This window comes from Syzygium oleosum, unplaced genomic scaffold, assembly GCF_021117445.2.
Source record: "Syzygium oleosum isolate NSW1041296 unplaced genomic scaffold, Sole_v2.1 Sole_v2.03, whole genome shotgun sequence".
In the NCBI taxonomy this organism is placed as follows: domain Eukaryota; kingdom Viridiplantae; phylum Streptophyta; class Magnoliopsida; order Myrtales; family Myrtaceae; genus Syzygium; species Syzygium oleosum.
The window spans coordinates 4761750-4780976 of NW_026607487.1; the positions used below are offsets into that span (position 1 = coordinate 4761750).

Below are 19227 nucleotides of genomic sequence, written 5' to 3' on the forward strand. Positions count from 1 at the left end.
GAAGCTTCTGTCAGTTAATTTGGCCCTTTTTCATAGGAAATGATTTTCACTTAAAAAAATCTGAGTGCTTGGTGGGGCCACTTCCTTAAGTCCAAGAACGAAAAAGAAAACGCTTGAAAGTCGACAATACATTTTGAAGTGAAATCGCTGAACATGTTGTCTTTTTTGGCATTAGTAAATACATTATTGAGTGCACATACGAGGTGAAAATTTCAACTCTAACATTTGGGATAAAATGAACAATTCAATAATTCTTATAAGAGGTCATGTATCGATTCACACGTGAGAGGAAGAATATCTAGTGCACATATGAGGCGGGAAATAAAGAAAATTTCACATTAAAATCTCATTATCATGTTCTATATTTCCATAAGTATATCATACTAATTGGCTAGTTCAAGATCTAACTATTGGCCATATTAAGAAATATGGACATGTACCTTGTTTATTCGTAAGATTTAGAGTAAGCTAAATGTTCTAAAATCTGTTTTTGTCAACAAAATTTTGTTAGATAGTCATATTCTTGCTCTTGTATCCTTCTATCCTAGTATCATTATTCATTAGTGAAGATGAAACTCACACAAGCCACCACAAAACATGATTGTTACTCGATATGTTATTTTAACATTCTAGATTGTCCTCCCATTCATATAATAGATTATACTGTCAAAAATTTACATTTATCGTATTTAAATTTTTTGTAATCATAGCTAATCTTTAGTTGAACCTTTTATATACATGATGTCACTGTTGACCCTAGATTATATTGCTGATTCCAAAACTCACTTTTATGTCCTTAGAATTGTTACAAACTATTGGACATGTTGTCTAGGAAGTTTGTGCACGTTGACAAGGGTTAAAGAGAGACCTGACCATGTTCGAAGACAGGTCTAGGTACCTGGCCAAGTAAAGGCCAGATACCCGACCAACCTAACACTCAGCCAGGTTTGGCCAAATACTCGGCTCTGCAGTTCAAATTTGAATGTTGCTCGCCTAATCCGGTGGTTGTCTACCCATTTTTTATTGGTACCCGGAGTTCTTAACGGTTGAAAACCTAGCCGTTTAAAGTGTTGGTAGCTTTGACAAAAAAAAAAAAAGAAGTGTTAATAATGACTAATTGAGTTTGTTTTGTCTTGGGCTTGTTCGTAAATGAGAAATACTAACAAAGTCACTATTGTATTCAATTTGCAAATCAATTTCTTCTGAGATCAAACTTGTGAGAGAAATTCTTTGTAAAAGGGCACACCTTGTTTATAGAGAAGTGTTGGCTCCATTATATACCAACCTTTGTATGAGGGTTCAAATATAGTGGAATGGGCATAACTCTCAAATGGTCTTGGGAAGTGGCGCAGAGCCGATTTGGGCTGAACCACTATAGATCGGTTGAGCATCTCACTTCCCTACTTTCTTTGTATTTATGCACGCCAAGTGTTTCGTATATTGTTTGTATGAAATCTACGTTTACATATTCAATATAATATTGCATAGGTTGAATTTTGGGGGCGACAGGCACATGATAAATTGTTTGGATCAGGTTGCTTTAATGTGGTATTGATCATATTTGACAGGAACACGCTGGATTATGACTAGCAGAAGTACCTAAAACAAGTAACATGGTTACACCAAGTACCTTAGACCTACTGTACTTCCGACTTATTTTTCCAGTACGACTTCATCACTTTTCATAGTCACCATAAATGAACGTTTGGGTGGAAGATGCAGAAAACTTTAAAATTTTGTCGAGGACGAAAAGGGTGAAAAATTGAAGCTTTGTCGCGTGAGTTTCCTCACCTAATCTCAACAAAGCAAGACATGAAACTACTGTAAATTGGGGCCTCTTCGGTCCCATGAGTTATCTGTAGTATAAATTAATTTGGACTCAGACTAACACATAACTCGATGAAGTCTTATCGTCTTTTTCATGCACATATTAAGAATCAAAATAGATCAAGATAGTGTGCCTTAAATTTTCCGTCAATTGTGAAATAGAGCCTAAAAATGAAAAAAAAAAAAAAAAGAGACGAAAATGTTCATACTCATGTCGTTCACCTTCTTTCTCTTATTTCCATCTTTCTTTTTTATATAACACTCTAGGGTTGGCTTAGTTAGTTGGGGCGTCGGAAGGACTTTCAGATTAGGGACCAGAGAATTACTGTTCAAATGAAACCAATTATGTGCAAACTGCTCTGATTCACGGTCATCATGCATAGGCCAAAGGCTCACTTAGTCGATTGACGGGTTTGCAAAATTTTCAATGGGTCCCGGGGTGACTGGTTCTTGATGCGCATGCCCACGAATTATCACTAAAAAAAATGAATATTTATAGTTGATAAGCAACATAGTAGTCACATTAGAATGATAATTAAATTTTTGGCTAGATCTAAATCATAAGAAACAAAATGGGTTGACTATAATAGACTTGAAACATAGGTCGTGTGTAGTAAATAATTGGACCACATGGCCACTCGAATAAAAGAGGAGGATATCCACAAATTGTGAGGACAGAATTCGTCCCTCGGTTCTTGTCCAGCATGTCCCGACAAAAACTCGCAAGTGACCATCGGACTAAAACAAACGAAACAAATGCGACAACTTGTCCCGTAGACTGGGATGCTTTCCTCAACCTTTTTCATCTCAAAAGTACAAATTTTCGATTCAAAAGCAATTCTTTCTCTTCGAGCACCGGCCTTTTGCACTTGAACAAAGCTTTTACTTTAACGAGGCAATTGACTTGCTCAACGCTCACGCCTTCTGAGCAAAGGCCAGCAAAACAAGCCCTTCCTTCCTCCCTCTAGACATCAAAGATAATTTTCTTTGTTCTCACGTCGTAATTGGACCACGTGGCCACGCAAATCAAAGTGGGAGAATATAGAGAAACGATAAGGACGGAACTCATCACTGTGGTTCTGTCCAGCTTGTCCGTGATCCATAATTGCAAATGACCAAGACTTTTTCCTTACAAAATGTGTGGAAAGAGACAAATGTTTCTTTGATAAGCTACGATTTCCACACAATAAAATAAACAGTGAATATTACGAAAAATTTTAAATTAGTATATTTATAATAAATTTATATTAAATTAATTTTCAGACTATCAAAATCCTAAAATTGATACACTAGAGACAAATTGACCCTCCATTAAATTAGATTAATACCATAAAAAATTATAAATTAGTAAATCTATGACAAACAAAGGGTTAAAACCCTAAATTGATACATCCATCAACTGTCATATGTCATCCAACTCAGTAATTTGACAATAAAATTTAACAGAAACTGACGGAGGGTAAATTTATCACAGGTGTACCAGTTTGGGGTTTTTTGTGATCAAAAAATTAATTTATGATAAATTTATCACAGGTGTACTAATTAGGGGTTTTTTGTGGTATTAATCCTAAAATAAAATCATTTATTGATTATTCCATGGTAAAAATTTCTAGCGATATTGTAATAGATTACAAGATTACATTATTGGACAGTGTGGACTTACGTGAAGCTTCTGTTAGTTAATGTGGCACTTCAGACAATAAATTTTTTTTCACTTGAATCATATGAGTGCTTAGTATGATCACTTCCCTTAAATTCAAAGAAAAAAAAAACTCGAAAGTCGGCAATACAAACCAAATTTACACCCCAGTGAAGGTTTTGCATTTTTTTTTTTGGGAATTAGTAAATACATTTTGAAGCATTCCTTTTCTGAGTGCGCATATGAGGTTAAAATTAATGCCACATCTAATATTTGGATAAAATTAAGTATTCGATGATCCTCGAAAGAGGAGGTTATGTATCAATTAACAATGGTTGGCCCCGGTTTAATAGACTCACACATGAGAGAGAATATCTATTGCACATGTAAAGGCATAAATAAAGAACACCTCATACTAAAAATTTGAAGCGTGAAGGATTGGAGCAATCAATAAAGCGTTATTAACTAAATTTTTTTTAAAAAGGTGCATGTTTAGTAGGAGGAAAGATACTCAACCAAAAAGAGTGGATCACGTGCACTAAACAAAATTAGATGGCATGTTGACATCCTAAATAACCGAGCATCGTCAACCTCCACCCCTCACAACCATCTTGTAAATTTCAACTATTATTTAATATTTATTGGCTAATTCAAGATCCTACTATTAGCCGTCTTAAAAGAAATGGACATGTACCATTTTTATTCATAAGATTTAACGGAGGCTAAAGCCTCCAGACCACACATAGCTAGCTCCTCGTACAAACTCTTGGTCCTACAGCTTAAACGTTTCCAGTGAAACCTTCCAATTGAATATTCCATTGAGATTTCTTCTTTTTTTTTTTTTTTTTTTTTTTTTGGTAAAGATTGAGATTTCTTCTTCCTCGCATGGAAAGGCGAAAGGCAAATACAAGCCAAAGTAATCTGATAGCACTAGTCGATATCTCCCCAAAAGCCCATTGCAATTGTAATTTCAAATCCTAATTACTTGATTTCCATTTAACATTCGAATTCCTACACAAACATAAGATCCTCCAATGCAATCATTTTGTTTTTTCCAGAATTACATGGACATAGCACTCCGTAGTAGACTACAAGACAGCTAAAGCCAATCCACCTCCATAGCTTAAGAAACAAAGATTAGGGTAAGCGGTTCCAAGTTCCACTCGGAACTTATCCTCGGATACAGGTTCCTCATTTTTTAGAACCTGGAACCTACTTGTCGAAATCAAGAAAGTAGGTTCCAGGATCTAACAGGTTCTTTTTTTTATTTATTTCATTTTTAATTAAACAAAACGAAAATGATCGCAACAATACTGAATAAGCTTGTCATTCACCAAAAAGAATACAAAAAACTAGTTTTTCTGGCATTACGGTTCAAATAAATACAATTAAAATGAGAAGTCATTGTGTAAATTGATATTAGGGGTGAACGGTTTCATATTCCGTATAGGTTCCACTTGGAAGCCACCCATGATAATAGGTTCCTCAATTTTTGAAACCCGGAACCTACCGTAGCACAGGTTAGAGGGTCGATTCCAAGGTCTACCAAGTTTCACATGTATTAATAATTGAACAATTGCAGTGAATCGACACCTTTAATGATCACAACTTGCTGCTATGATCCACTGACCATAACGTATATTTAGACACACGAAAAATATAAAACATTAACAAGTCATAAAATGAAAGTTCGGACTAATGGTTCCAAATTATACACTAATTATCTAACGCCATGAAATACCACAGGATCACGCGAAGACATAAACTAAGAAAAAACATAAAAAATTATTTTAGGTTTCAGATTCAAGGTTCCAAGTTCCACCTAACTAGAATTTGGAATCTACCCGTCGAAATAGGAATCTGGAACCTACTCTGTATACCTTGAAATCTGGAACTTACAGATTTTCACCGGTCAGGTTTTCAAGTTTCAAGTTCTATCATAGAACCATGCTCACCCCCTAACAAAGATAGTAAAAAAGAACGTGACTTTGAGTCCTTAATGATGTCGAGTTTAGAGCGGAAATGGAACCGAAGATACAGAGAACAAACAATGTCAGTGAAAATCCAAAAGCGAATGTCCAAAGATATGAAATGGTTATAACTGGGAGTAGGGACTATAGATTCAAAATGCTTTTCTGAATGCGTGGTTACTTTCACTTTAACTGGTAGTGCTTGTCGATTCAATCGTGTTGACCTGTGGTACCATTTTGGACATGTCTAAGAGAGAATGGCAGTGGATGACTTGACTTGTCACGTCTTGAGTATTTTCTCTATTTGCTGCCAATAAAATTTAAGTCTGGCGGCTTTCAGACTCTCTGAATTATTCAGAGTTCTAGCTCATCGATTTGACCGTCTCTCATCTAATTTGGTCATTTTTAGGACGGCTTTTTTCCTCCGTAGCTCTCTTTATAAGATTTTTCAAAACACTCGAGTTTTTGCAACACTAGACAAAGCTGGCGCAAAATTACTAGGTTATTGAGCCCCCGTTGCTCCATAGTTAATGTACCTATTCTGATTATGGATACTTTTAATTGGTCAATTGCTTCACGTTATTACCTTATGCCACTACAATCGCAAAATTTTCTGTTAAATATGCTTAATATGCCCCTTTTTTTTGCTTCCATGTTCTAAAATGTGACAAATTCACACCACGTTTTGTGGTCCGTGGTTCGAGATTTAAGAATGTGGGGACAGGGATGGTAATTTAAACTTGTAGACTTTTGGAAATTAGAAAATTTGCGCTTATGGTTCCTTAAAGTTGAACAAATCCGCAGTGTAATCTCAAATGTGGGAAAAAACTTTAATTTCTCGAAACACTTTGAAAGCACACACAATACCATTACTCCTAGATAGGAGAAACGTGTCATCAATAAAAGAGTTATGAAGCATAACCAAGTAAAAAAATCACAGTATCTTTGCAATTGGAACTCATGGGATGGCAAATTGAATAGCATAAGGAAACTTTCCAACCAATTGGTGTTTTGCTAATAGACGTTCTCAAGTAATTGGTCTTTTGCTGAAAGATGTTTTAATGTAATCAACACTTAGGTCTTTGGCCAAAAAAAAAAAAAGAATCGATACTCGTGTTAGAATCAAGGTGTTCATAGTGAAATTAATTTTCAAATGATTTTGCTCGTTTAAGAGCTATGTAACGTTAGAGAAGATAATATTGGGGGAAACGGAAATGGACTTTAAGGCATGTAAATTACTTTTTTAAAAGTGTCATTGCCTTCATTATAGTAAGAGAAAAAGGGGAAAGTATATGCCTCTGTATATATAAGAAAGCTTTTAAGAATATTTTGTTAGTTTCCTTTGTAATTGGACCACATGGCCATGCAAATCCGTGGACAATACACAGAAAGTGTGAGGACAGAATTCAGCATTGGTGGTTCTGTCCAACATGTCATGGTCTGGTCTGGTCCGTGAATGACCAGTCAGACAGAAATAAACAAGATCATGGGGCAACATCTTCCTCATACCTTTGCCATCTGATAAGGACAAATTTTGATTGTTAAGCAATTCTTGACATGAGCCCGCCATAAGATTCCCCTTACAAATGTGTGGAAAGAGACAAATATTTCTTTTTCTAAGCTACGGTTCGTACAAGAAAAAATAGAATTGAAAGGGCCTAAGTAATAATTTCTTCGTCGTCATGTACCATTTTTGCATACTCGTGTGCGCAACATAATAAATTTATTTATTGACTAATCCATGTTTGGAAATATCTAAGCTATTGGGCGGCTTGTAGTTAGGAACTTCCGCCGTTGTTGTAATTGATAAGAAGCCTACTTTATCAGACCATGCGGACTCATGTGAAGCTTCTCTTAGTCAATTTGGCCCTTTTCACAAGAAATAAATTTCACTTATATTGTTTGAGTGCTTGGTGCGATCACTTTCGTTTAATCCAAGAACAAAAAAACAACATTTGAAAAGTTATCAATACAAACCAATCTATCGCCCACTTAAGATTTTGCCCTTTATTTTGGCATTAGCAAATATATTCCAAAGCGTTCTCTTATTGAGTGCACATATAAGGTGAAAAAATGCCACATTTGACATTTGGGATAAAAGGAAGTACTGAATGATTCACAAAATAGAGCAGGTCATGTATCAAGTTGTAGTGGTATTCACAAAATAGAGCAGGTCATGTATCAAGTTGCAGTGGCTGGCCCCAGCTTAATAGACTCCCACGTGAGAGATAAAATATCTAGTGCACATGTGAGGCGGAAAATAAAGAAAATCTCGCACTAGAAATTTGTAGGGAATAGGGTTGGAGTAATTGATAAAACGTCCGTGAATTTTTAAAAAGAGGTGCATGTTTAGGAGGACAAAGAGTCTACCAAAAAGATTGGGTCATGGGCACTAACAAAAATTGAATGGCATCATGACATCCTAAACACTTGGGTGTTATCAACCTCCACTCCTCATAATTATATTTTTAATTTCAGCAAGTGTATCATATTAAGCAGCTAATTCAAGATTTCACTAGCTGCTGTGTCAAGAAAAATGGCCATAGACCTTTTTAATACATAAGATTTAACGGAAGTTAAAGGTTCTAGACAACACACAAGTAGCTTCTCCTTAAACGCTTGGTCCAAGACATGAAGCAAATAGAAACCCAAATCATCTAAATGGACTAGTAAAAATTTCCCAAATAAGCATGATTGCAAGGGTGATTGCAGGTCATTTTGCTTAATTGCCATTTCACGTTCGAACTCCTACGCCAACATAAGATCGTCCAATGCATTCACTTTGTTTTTCAAGAATTCCATGGGCATAACAATATGTAGACTACAAGACGGCTAAAGCCGATCCACCCCGGGAGAAGTGTTGTCCTACTATACCTGAACATCAAAGGAAAGAAAAGAGGAGCATCTATCGTTATATATTCCAACTTCAGAACAGAACCAAAAATTAAGTCCATTCATACCCATAGTAAAGGTATGTAGTATATGAGTTCTTTTCAATCCATAAACAAATGTTGAACAGGCAAAGTGATAAGCTAAATAAATCTTTTTAATCCATGCGGGATTCTACCTATTCAATGTAACTTCTGATCCTTCCGAGTTCCTGAAGCATCCCATCTCTTCTCCTCAAGTACACAACTGTCATTGGATCACTCTGCAAGAATCCATTGATCAAAGTTCATAAACCTTTAAGCAAGATCAAATTTGGGAGAGAAAACAGAGGAAACGCAAACAAGCAAAAATTTCGTGAAATTGATTGCATTTTTTGAAAGTTTTATGACTCAATTGCATTTTCGCGACAAGTTTTAGAACTTATGGTGCACTTATCCCTTCAATCGTTAGATTTGTAACTACAAACACAATACAATTAATTCAAAATCTTAATCATCAAATTCAAAGTATTGCAATATTCCATTTACATTGCACATAGGCATAATCTAATTGTCGATAGATTATTTCCTTTAATATATGACTCCCTTTCCGTATAGTCATATAGATATAGATTATAAAACTCAATGGATCAATCAGGAAAGGGGACTTGGCCTCGGTGGAACGTCGTCAAGTTGGCGAATCGGTTGGGTTGCAGTTGGCCATAAACAATGTCGAATAAATACCAACCAAAGCCTGGATAAAAATCATTATCCTTTGCAACTGTCCTTTACATATAAAATGATGTGTTCTTACAAAATGATTTTTAAATATTTCCCCTGCTTAACCAAATCCCCCTTGCTAGATTTTACATACATCTCATGTACTTTAGCGTAACTCAAAAAACTCTCTACATTCAACTATTAGATGAGTGTTGAAGGGAGAAATACCAAAAAAGTCTTAAATCTATTGTAATTATGTCAATTTAGTTCTAAGCCTTTTTTTGGTCAATTGAGTCATAAACATTTTGCATATATGTTAATTCAATCCATTCGGCCATTTTTGGCAAGAAATCGCTAATGTGGACTTCGGCTGTCCTGTGTGACCCGACCAGCGCTAACGTAGATAATTTGTAATAATATTTTAATATTTTTCTAATTTTTGTATTTTTGTATTTTTTTTCCATTTTTTTCTTTTCTTTCTCTTTCTTTTTTTTTTCTTTTCTTCTTCCTTTAGCCGGCCCCTCGCAAGGCTCGACCTCGCCCGGCCACTGGGAAGGTTTTGCTTCTTTCTAGATAATAAGACAAAACCAAATGAAACTCAAAATTTATGAATGAAATAATTAAGAATATCGGGATATGTCGCTTCCCATGTACTTTTTTTTTTTTTAATCAAGAATAACCACATCAAGACTGATGAGTTCCCTATTTAGTATTTACGTTGTGGTTGATTACAATCTATGGTTTGGGAACGTGTACGTTGGTCTTTGAATTATATTTTTCAATCTTTAACCTTTCCATAGCTTCTTTCTTGGCTAAACGACGTGTGCCAAAGAAATAAGCAGTATAAAATCGATTTGACACTCATCGTTTTAAGTGAAGCATGCTAGAAGAACTAGGAGGTCATGAAAAATGTAGCGACAGTTTGCAAAGTAAGTTTTCTTGAATTGAATGATTTGATTATCGAGAAAATAGTCGAATGTATAAAAAGTAGCGGATGTGGGCGTTTGATCTTATTAACTTTAATGTGATAGGAATTATGTGAAATGTAGGGCTTTGATTTTGCCAACTCTAAAGTAATTGAAATTAAAATAGATGTAGGTTTGGTCATTCATTTGGGGAAAAGTACTAAAAAAAGTTCTAAACCTATTGCATTTATGTTAATTCAGCCATAAACATTTTAATTATATCAATTAAGTCATGAACATTTTGACAATTTGCCAATATAGTCCATCCGGTCAATTTTGGCCGAAAATCGCTAATGTGGATGCCGGCCATCCTACATGCTACGACTAGCGCTAACATAATCAATTTTTACAATTTTTATATCATTTTTTCTGAATTTTTTATATTTTATTTTTTATTTTCTTTCTTTTTTTTATTCTTTCTCCGCCGCACCTCAGAGATGGCCAACAACTAGCCAAAGGCGACAAGGCCCTCGCTGGGATCTAGCGAGGGACAACCTCGCTGCAAGCCTCGAGCAAGGCTCGCCTTCGCCGGGATCTGGCAAGGGGCGACCTCGCCAACCTCGGGCGAGTCTCACTTCGCTAGATTCGGCAAGTTCGAGCCCAGCCCAAAGCTGGTGAGGTGGCGAGGTGTACTCTCGCCGGATTTGGCAAGGGCGAGCCTTGCCCGAGGTCGGCAAGGGCAACCCTCACCAATTGTTGCTTGTGGCCGGTCGGGCCATCACCGAGGCCCAATGACTGGCAAAGGAAGGAGGGAAAGAAAAAAGGAAAATATAATAAAAAATTGTTCACGTTAGAGTTGGCCGTGACACGTAACAGTCTACATCCACATTAGCGATTTCCAGCCAAAATTGACCGAATTGACTCAATTGGCAAAACTACAAAAGATTTAAGACTCAATTGACAAAATTTAAAAAATCAAAACTAAATTGGATAGATTTAAGACTTTTTGGGCAATTTTCCCGATATCTATCTATATTGTTTAACCTTTTCGAGAACCCACCATAATCCTCAATTCAAGATATACTAATAAACAATATGCTAAAGTTTCCGTAAAATTTAGATCATTAGATAGAGCGCATATGCTGACCCCGTGGACGTGCTTCATGGGTCACCCTCACACAAGTAATACCCACTTCTATGTGTACATGGATAGATTGTCAATGATCCAATCTTAACTCTAGGGTAACATTGAATGAATCTATGCATGTGTACAAGTTCCACGTTTGCTTTTTCAAAATTTCCTTCATCACACACGGGTACTTCAGTAACAACTGCGAAACTGAACTATACTCGCATTCACGAAGATGTTAATCATATTCACATACTTGCAGTATGATTAGCAATTTACAGGAACAACACTTACGCAATAAGACCGCTTCTGCCCTTCCCAGTTATTTTTAGCTTTTCAAGAAAGTTGCATTGACAGCAAACGATAGAGCTCTTTACAGAATTTCAACCCTTCAGTAGCAGCTGTGCGCAAATCGAGCATAAACATAATCCTACTTTTGTTCATCTTTAGTGATGTTCAAGATGCTTCGGCACAAATGGAACTTCTCGAAGAACTGCTCAAGGAGGCGTGTGAGTGTGTGGTTTTATGCCTCTAGCCCGCATGTAAGTCAGGAATTGTCCAGGAAGCTCCTCCAAAAGAGCTTGAACGGCCGATATACTCCCACCTGCCAAGAACAGTATAGATTCGTGTAAATTACCATCGACAGAAAAAGGAAAGATTTATCCGCAACTCCTAGACTGTTTCAATGAACTTGTACTTAATTGCAAAACATTTCCAATTCCACCAAAAAAAAACAGCAAAACAAGGAAGCGGCCATGTAGAACTTTCATATCAGATACTGCCTTCTCTGATCCTGGTTTTAATCAGTTGAAACAAAATACTATATATCGATTGGCTTTTAAGATATTATGCCAAAAGATACAATGAAGTCACAATGGGTAAACAAATGAATAAGCCTATGGAAACCAAAAAATCTACAAAGTCAAGAAAGAAACCAAGTCCAACACTCGCATCGTCTAACTATACCATGACATGGCAGGTTTTCAACCTCTTTCAGCTTGATTTACCAAACAGTATTGCCTCTATTCAAATGCTACTCAATTGATCCTTATTACAACCTCCCATTACTGAGGAAAGAAAATTATGGTTTTTGTCAAGTATTAATGGGAACATGAACATCTGTCTCGATTAACGAAAAATAATGGATTCATTAACTTACGATGAACTTCTCGCATTGGAACAAATTGTACAATGTCTCTCGTGGCTACCCGACCAGTAGAACTTTCCAATCTAATTCCGTGGTCAGCATCGAGTCTCTGACAGGAATAAAAAATTAGACTGGTAAGTTCTCAATATCCTCTCTGTAAGAGATATTTCGACACGCTTCTTAAATGCAAATGAGAATAGAAAACACGTAAAAGTCTAACTTAAACCACGGAAACAAACCTACCTCCATTTGTGAAAAATCTGCACCTCCAACTCCAACTATCAGGATTGAGAGTGGAAGATCTGATGCCCTTACTAATGCATCCATCGTTTCTTGTTGATCCGTGAGAACTCCATCCTAAACAAGGAGGAAAACTTCTATCAGCAGTGCAGCAAAACATATAAAAGCTAAGAAAGATCGAATGTTTGTTTCCACTTTACCGTTATTATAAGCAAAACGTAGTATTTGCTATGATTATAGGAAAGTGATTGGCCTGCAATTTGAGCAGCCCTATTGATCACATGACCAAATAAAGTGGGTCCTGCCAGGGAAACATTGTGCAAAGCACCAGCATAAGCAGCCATGATGCCTTCGACTCCTTCAACCTATCGACAAAGAGTTCTGACAGTATTGATATGATGTCCCATAGGTTCATGCACTGCAGTCCCTGCTCCAAATCGATGGGGTGTGCAAACTTAGTTCACCTACCTCATAGCCATCTGGACTTCCATTCAGGTTGAAACAGTGAGATACAGTACCATCATAAGTCCTTCCTCCAAATCCCCACGCAGTAAATCGTCTATCCGAATCATAAAACTGAATTACTTCTCCAACTTCCATTATAGCCTAAAAATTTTGGCAACACAAATTTCAAAATAAATAAGTATGACATCAATTGATTATAAGGAAAGAAAAGGCATGTCAACCGTTAACCTACTATAAAATATAAGTAAGGAAAAAGCACGTCAACTTATTAACCTATTAGAACATTTACCTTTGAAGTATATTTTACGTGATTCCATATTAAAACGTCATCAAAAGGCCAAAGTAAAATCGTCACAAGTGGCCATGTTTAGGAGGCAAATTAAAATATACCTGCTGGTAGGAATTGTATCTTCCTGAAGGATCAATATAATGCAAGGAATCTGGATTTCTGGGATTTCCATTTGAAGCTGAAAAGTCCAGAAGCATCAGAATGAAATGAGATTAAGCATCAAAGAGAAAAAAGTTTTATAGGATAAACAAATATCAAAACGATTTTGTACCTGTAAAGTCGACAGCAACCATAAAAGTAAGCTCAAAACCACTTGATATGTAATCAAGAAAGCTGTACTGTTGCTTCTCACAAAATTGATCCACGAAAAGCTGACTCTTGAGAAACTATACAGAGAAGTTATTAAACTGATCAAAGGGCTCATCAGAATGAAGAGTATTAAACTATTTAAGAATGACAGACACCTTTTCATGGCCGTGATGCGAAGCCGGTGAAGTGAAATTTGCACCATTTCTTTCTTTGTGAAGTTTCTCCAAGTCTGCCATGGACTTCTGAAGTTTACTGTAATAAACAAGAGGCAAATTAACATACAAAAAGCCTAAGTACTACAAATTGCATGAGAATAGGCATTTACCCTATAAGTGCATGGTTCCCACTAGTATCGAAGTCAAAGCACTCAATTACTAATGGATTCTCCTGCAACACGTCTTATAGTATGTCAAATCACTAGTGCCTCCAGTAACATATCAGACAATATGACAACAGGCTCTGTGTAAAACTTGCCTTGCTTCCGAATTGCTGCATGCTTAGACATAAGGGCCTCCAAGTAGGGTTCAAGTTGTTGTTGATAACTTCGGTTTTGCAAATAGGAAGAGACCCCCCAGACTCAACTACTCTGGATATTCTCAGGAAAGGATCCTAAGAAAAGGTAACACCGGAGTATGAGACTAAAGCAATGAAAAGATATGGCAAGAAACAATATCAAACAGGACCGTTCAAGAGAGATTTTGGAGAGCTTACACTTTTAGAAAACATATCTTTGTTTTCCAACTGGGAGCAGCGGAATATTATTTCAACAGCAGTCCTGGAAGCAACAGATTCCTCAGCACGGACAGTCAGTGTACCCAGGTTTCTCAAGCCTACTTGCAAATTTTTATTATGAAGCGACAGGGTCAAACTCCGACTTTGCTTTGTGACTATCTGCAGAAAATAGAAAGGAGAAGATGCTTTGGACAAGATCTAGATGGATTAAACTTGTACTTCACTGAACCAAGTGCATGGAGGATGACACGATTACAATGTGAGCCAGGAGTAAGTACCTCTGACAGCACACAGCTAGCTTCTCCTAAAAACTCTTGGTCCTTCAGCTTTAATGTCTGCACTGAAACCTCCCGATCAAAGATACTATTGAGACCTTTCTCACATGGAAAGACAAAAGGCAAATAGACACCCAAATAATCTGAATGGACTGGTACATATTTCCCAAATAAGCATGATTGCAAGGGTAATTGCAAGTCATGATTACTTAAAAACCCTTTAACATTTGAATTCCTACGCAAACATAAGATCATCCAATGCATTCATTTTGTTTTTCCAGAATTCCATATACGTAACAATCTGTAGACTACAAGACAGCTAAAGCCAATCCACCCAAGGAAAGTGTCATCCTACCACACTTAAACATCAAAGGTAACAAAAGAGATGAGCTTTTATCTTTATAATTCCTACTTTGGGACAAAACCAAAAATTCAGTTGATCCATAACCATAGTAAAAGTAGCTAAAACTTCGCAATCGATCTGAGACCACTCCCTATATAACTCCAAACAGTCTCTCCGTTTTCATATAAATTTGAGTTAGACCTCTAGGAAGATTGACTAAACTGTGACATAGAACATAGATTTGCAGTCAAAGACATTGTTAATGTATAACCAGGAAAGGCCATGCACAGCACATGGCTTCACCCATAAGATTTAGAGGGGAAAAAAATGAAGATAGAAAAAAGAAAAAATGTTAGTGAAAATCCAACAAGAAATATCAAACTACATGAAATGATTACAATAGCTGACACACCTTTACAGGTACGTTGTGATATTTTGTGTCGACATCATATACATGAAACCTGAAAAGAGATAAAATCAAACAAACAAATGCGTTTACATAATATAGTCGAGACAAAACACAGACTAAATAAGTAATACTTTGCTATACATGGAAAACTCACACCAGATGCTGCACAGTCTCAAATTGATAAGCTAAAGAAATCATTTCAATCCATGCAGGATCCAAACTATTTAATATAACTTCCGTCCTCCCAAGTTCCTCAAGCATCCCATCTCTTTTCCTCAAGTACACAACTGCCATTGGATCACTCTGCAAGAATCCATTGATCAAAGTTCATAAACCTTTGAGCAAAACTCGAATTTGGCCATAAAAGAAGAAGGAAACACAAACACGCATGGGCTCCTTAACTATATTAGTTCAGGTTTCGTCTACAGCCAGAAATTTGATCAAGAGTATGTATGCAAGTTTTGACATGAGCTAAAGTTGCTATGGCAGAAATTTTGGCAGATGAGATTTGCCGCATGAAGCACACAAGTTATATAGAAAATAGCATGGCATACGCATGCAAAGACTGTCCTAGAAGTGTTTTCTGCAGCACAAATGAGTCTTCCAGTCAGAAGGTAAATTTCAGTAACACACCAGTACTTAAGACACAAAAAACAGGCACGGCCAGAAATGCATACATCATACGCTGTGATGTCCTAAATTTTGCAAGCATAAGAAGACAGAAAATCAAGTTTTAAGTTAAGTAGTAGAAATTTTACTTCAAAAGAAGAACAAGAAGAAGCTATACCCTTCTGTGACAACCAAATCAAAAAGAACCAAGAAGATCCCAGGTGAATGTGAAAGCAAGATGCAGACAAAATAGCAAAACTACATACTAGTAGCAAGATGTACAACAAGAAGTCCGCTGAAAATGCTAATTAAGTTTCTCACCTTTGACATGACGTCACGATCACGTAATTTTGAAGCAGACAAGGACAACTGCAGCATAGACAATAAAGCACATCATACAAACTATAGGCATTAGATTTCAAGATCGATGCATACGAGAGCACCATATGCAATGCACGATGTTTGTTGTTGGAAAGTATGATATGCTTAATTTATACTAGCTCCTTCCCAGATATCCTATTCGTATCTATGCTTAATCAGCAACAAGTTTAGAATTTGTAAGGCGACACATAATTCAGATAGTAACTCTGTTTCTGAAAAATGAACAGTGTACTGTGTGCAAGTGCAAAGCTTAGACTCTGTCTAAACTAGCAGCTCTTTTGAAAAAACTGATTCAAAGCATTCCCACTAAATTTGTTGTGGCATGTAATTCTTGTCATTTGTATGAGTTCTAAAAGGTCACACAGCTCAAGAGGCAGATTAAAATTTTGGTTCGAAGAAAAGAAAAGAGATCTCCTCAAGTCAAGTTTAATGAGGAAAACAAGAAGAAAACTCCAATTAGACAACCATGTTGGAACCATACAACCAGAAGTTCTTCGGATAATTTAACATCAATTTGTTCAGCAGCGAGGTTTTGAGCAGAATCAACAATTGTGCAGAATGCTTCTCAGTTTTTCTGCAAACAATCCTCGGATAGACAGCGAGGTTTTTCTGGCCAAATCATCGTTTCCCTCCAGAAAACAAGAATAAAATACAGACAAGTGACAACATTGACTCGGGTCTGAAGAAAACGAAGCGTACCACCGCAGCATATTACGACAGTGAACAGGCGAGGGACACAAACCTCAATTTGAGAGAAGAGAGCGGGTTGACCGCGAGCTCGGAAGAAGTGGTCGACGGCGTCGTTGTGCCCGCCATTGTTGCCTCCTCCTCCTCCTCCTCCTCCTCCAACTCCAACTCCAACTCCTCCCATGGGCCTCTGCTGGGTCCCTCCGACCGCTTCTTGACCTCCTCTCACATCCGAAAAGCAACCCCCCATTCTCTCACACTCACTCTCGACCACCTCCAATTCCAACTCCTTCGCCGATCCGATACACACCCACGATCCCTCTCCAAAGCCCCTCGTCCGCCACCCCTCGTCTCCCTCTGAAACTGCCCAATCTCACTGGAACTGCTTCTGGCGAAAACTGTCGCACCCACCCTCTCTCTCTCTCTCTCCGCCTTTATATAGTGGACAGAAACGCGGAAGCGCGTGGGGTCCGTCGTGACGTCCCGATCACGACACCGGCGGGCCTTATCCGGCCTTTCGAGACGGACCCACGTCGAAAGATCCCGCGAACAGCGAAGGGACGTGAAGATGGTACCGGGCAACCGGGTCAAGCTCGAAGCTTTTGCTTGTGTTCTGGGATTCTCGGTGGAGTTCGGTTGCTATACATAGAGAGAGACGAGAGTCCGTATACGATGATGATGACCAGTAGACGAGTGAACGAGAGGGAAGATTGAGGGCTTGACGTTGACCCGGAAGTTGACTGAAGCCGTCGTGCTGCTGCGTTCGAAACTGCGTGGTAATCTCTGGGCAAAAGCTTGGGATGACCTCTGCTGCAGCTTCACGCACGGGTCTTGATGGATAAGGTCAATGTCGGACTTTGACTCTCGGTCGCTGTGAAGAAGGAAGAGTTCAGCAAAAATCGTTCAAAAAAAAAGAAAGAACGAGATACGAGTGAAATTTAAATTCTTTAAAGATTGGCTGTTGATAAACTAACGGAATTTTTCGATTGAAAGTTTTACTCGTCGCATTCTCGAATTATGGCAATTATATTTTTGCATGAAGTATGGGCCCGATTGAAATATAGATAGATTATTCGCTCACAAAGTAGAACCTCCCTTTCCTTAGATAATATAGATATAGATTACAACACTCGATATTCGATGGATAAATTATCTCTTTTTGAATTTACTGGCCCCTCAATTCCCTTCCCCCGTTCCGGCACAGACAAATAATGAGAAGGGTGTTTAACCTGAAAGACCCGATAAGCACCGGCAAATTGATCTGGACGCAATGGTTTTGATCGAACATTCCATGGTCGGATCGGGATTTGACCTAGATATCATTCCGGTCCCATTTTGCTTGTTGCGAAAACCGCGGTCTGATTGCCCAGGGATTTTTGTTAAAAGTATGAACATTAATAGTTGACTGATCACTTTGCCAATGACTTTGTCGCCAAACTCCTTACAAGAGTACAACCTAACAGAAAATAATGTGTACCCAGGCCACACTGGCAACTTGCAGGAGAGAACGATGACCACACCATCCAGGACATTCTTCCTTAGCACAACCATGCAAACAAGCGTGCCAATGGCTACGGGAGAGACGCGGCAGGAGGGTTCAATGTAGTCTCTTCAATGGCGAAAGCAATAAGCATTCAAAACAAACTACGCAGAATGGTTTCGCCGCCACATGATTTTGAGGCCCGACCTTCACCGAGTTTCTCCAAAGCACACTTGGATCTAACTCATAAGTCGGGTAGTACAGTGCACGTATCCAGAAGGGGAAAGAGACAGATTGTAAGTACAGGAGTGAGAACTGACCTGATAAAAGAACCAGATGGCTGATAAGAAAAGAAGTTCCGTTGTATTGGCAAAAGGATGTGTGCGAAATAGGCCGATGACAACTTTGTGGTACAGAGCTGCTCCTGCGTCTACATGCAAAAACCAACGGACGTTTCTAGTGTTCCGTGGGGATAAGAACGAAACCTAGTTTCGTGTTGGTATATCACCGACATACCATTCAAATAAGGTTGGTAATTTCAAAGAATTAGTAATGACATTGGTAAGGAACATAAAAAAACATTGATAATCTTGAAAGTACAAAGAATTAAAACTTACAAGATAGGTCGGTAACCAAAATCAGTTTGTATCTTAATTTGACGAATGTTGGTACATCAATCAAATTCAGTTAGTGATTCTAACTCAAAACAAAATGGTTTTTATGAAAGAGAAAAGAAAACACAAAGTGACAAAATTATGAAGCAAAAGCAAACGTTACAGTTTCCTTCTTATTTCTTCCTTTCAA

At 37.7% G+C, this 19227-nt stretch overlaps 1 protein-coding gene across 1 annotated transcript; it reads right to left on the minus strand.

Moving 5' to 3' along the window:
* Positions 1-11250: 11250 nt before the first annotated feature.
* On the minus strand, positions 11251-18983 carry LOC115681016 (protein BONZAI 3-like). The gene is made up of 17 exons (XM_030604870.2): positions 18744-18983; positions 16999-17814; positions 16197-16244; positions 15421-15569; positions 15270-15318; positions 14518-14574; positions 14219-14398; positions 13982-14116; positions 13833-13894; positions 13663-13759; positions 13470-13584; positions 13300-13376; positions 12913-13050; positions 12645-12809; positions 12448-12561; positions 12217-12313; positions 11251-11661 (listed from the first exon to the last, which is right to left on the minus strand). Exons 2-17 carry the CDS (start codon positions 17191-17193, stop codon positions 11555-11557), a joined length of 1785 nt encoding a protein of 594 aa, XP_030460730.1. The 5' UTR covers positions 17194-17814; positions 18744-18983; the 3' UTR covers positions 11251-11554.
* Positions 18984-19227: the final 244 nt, after the last annotated feature.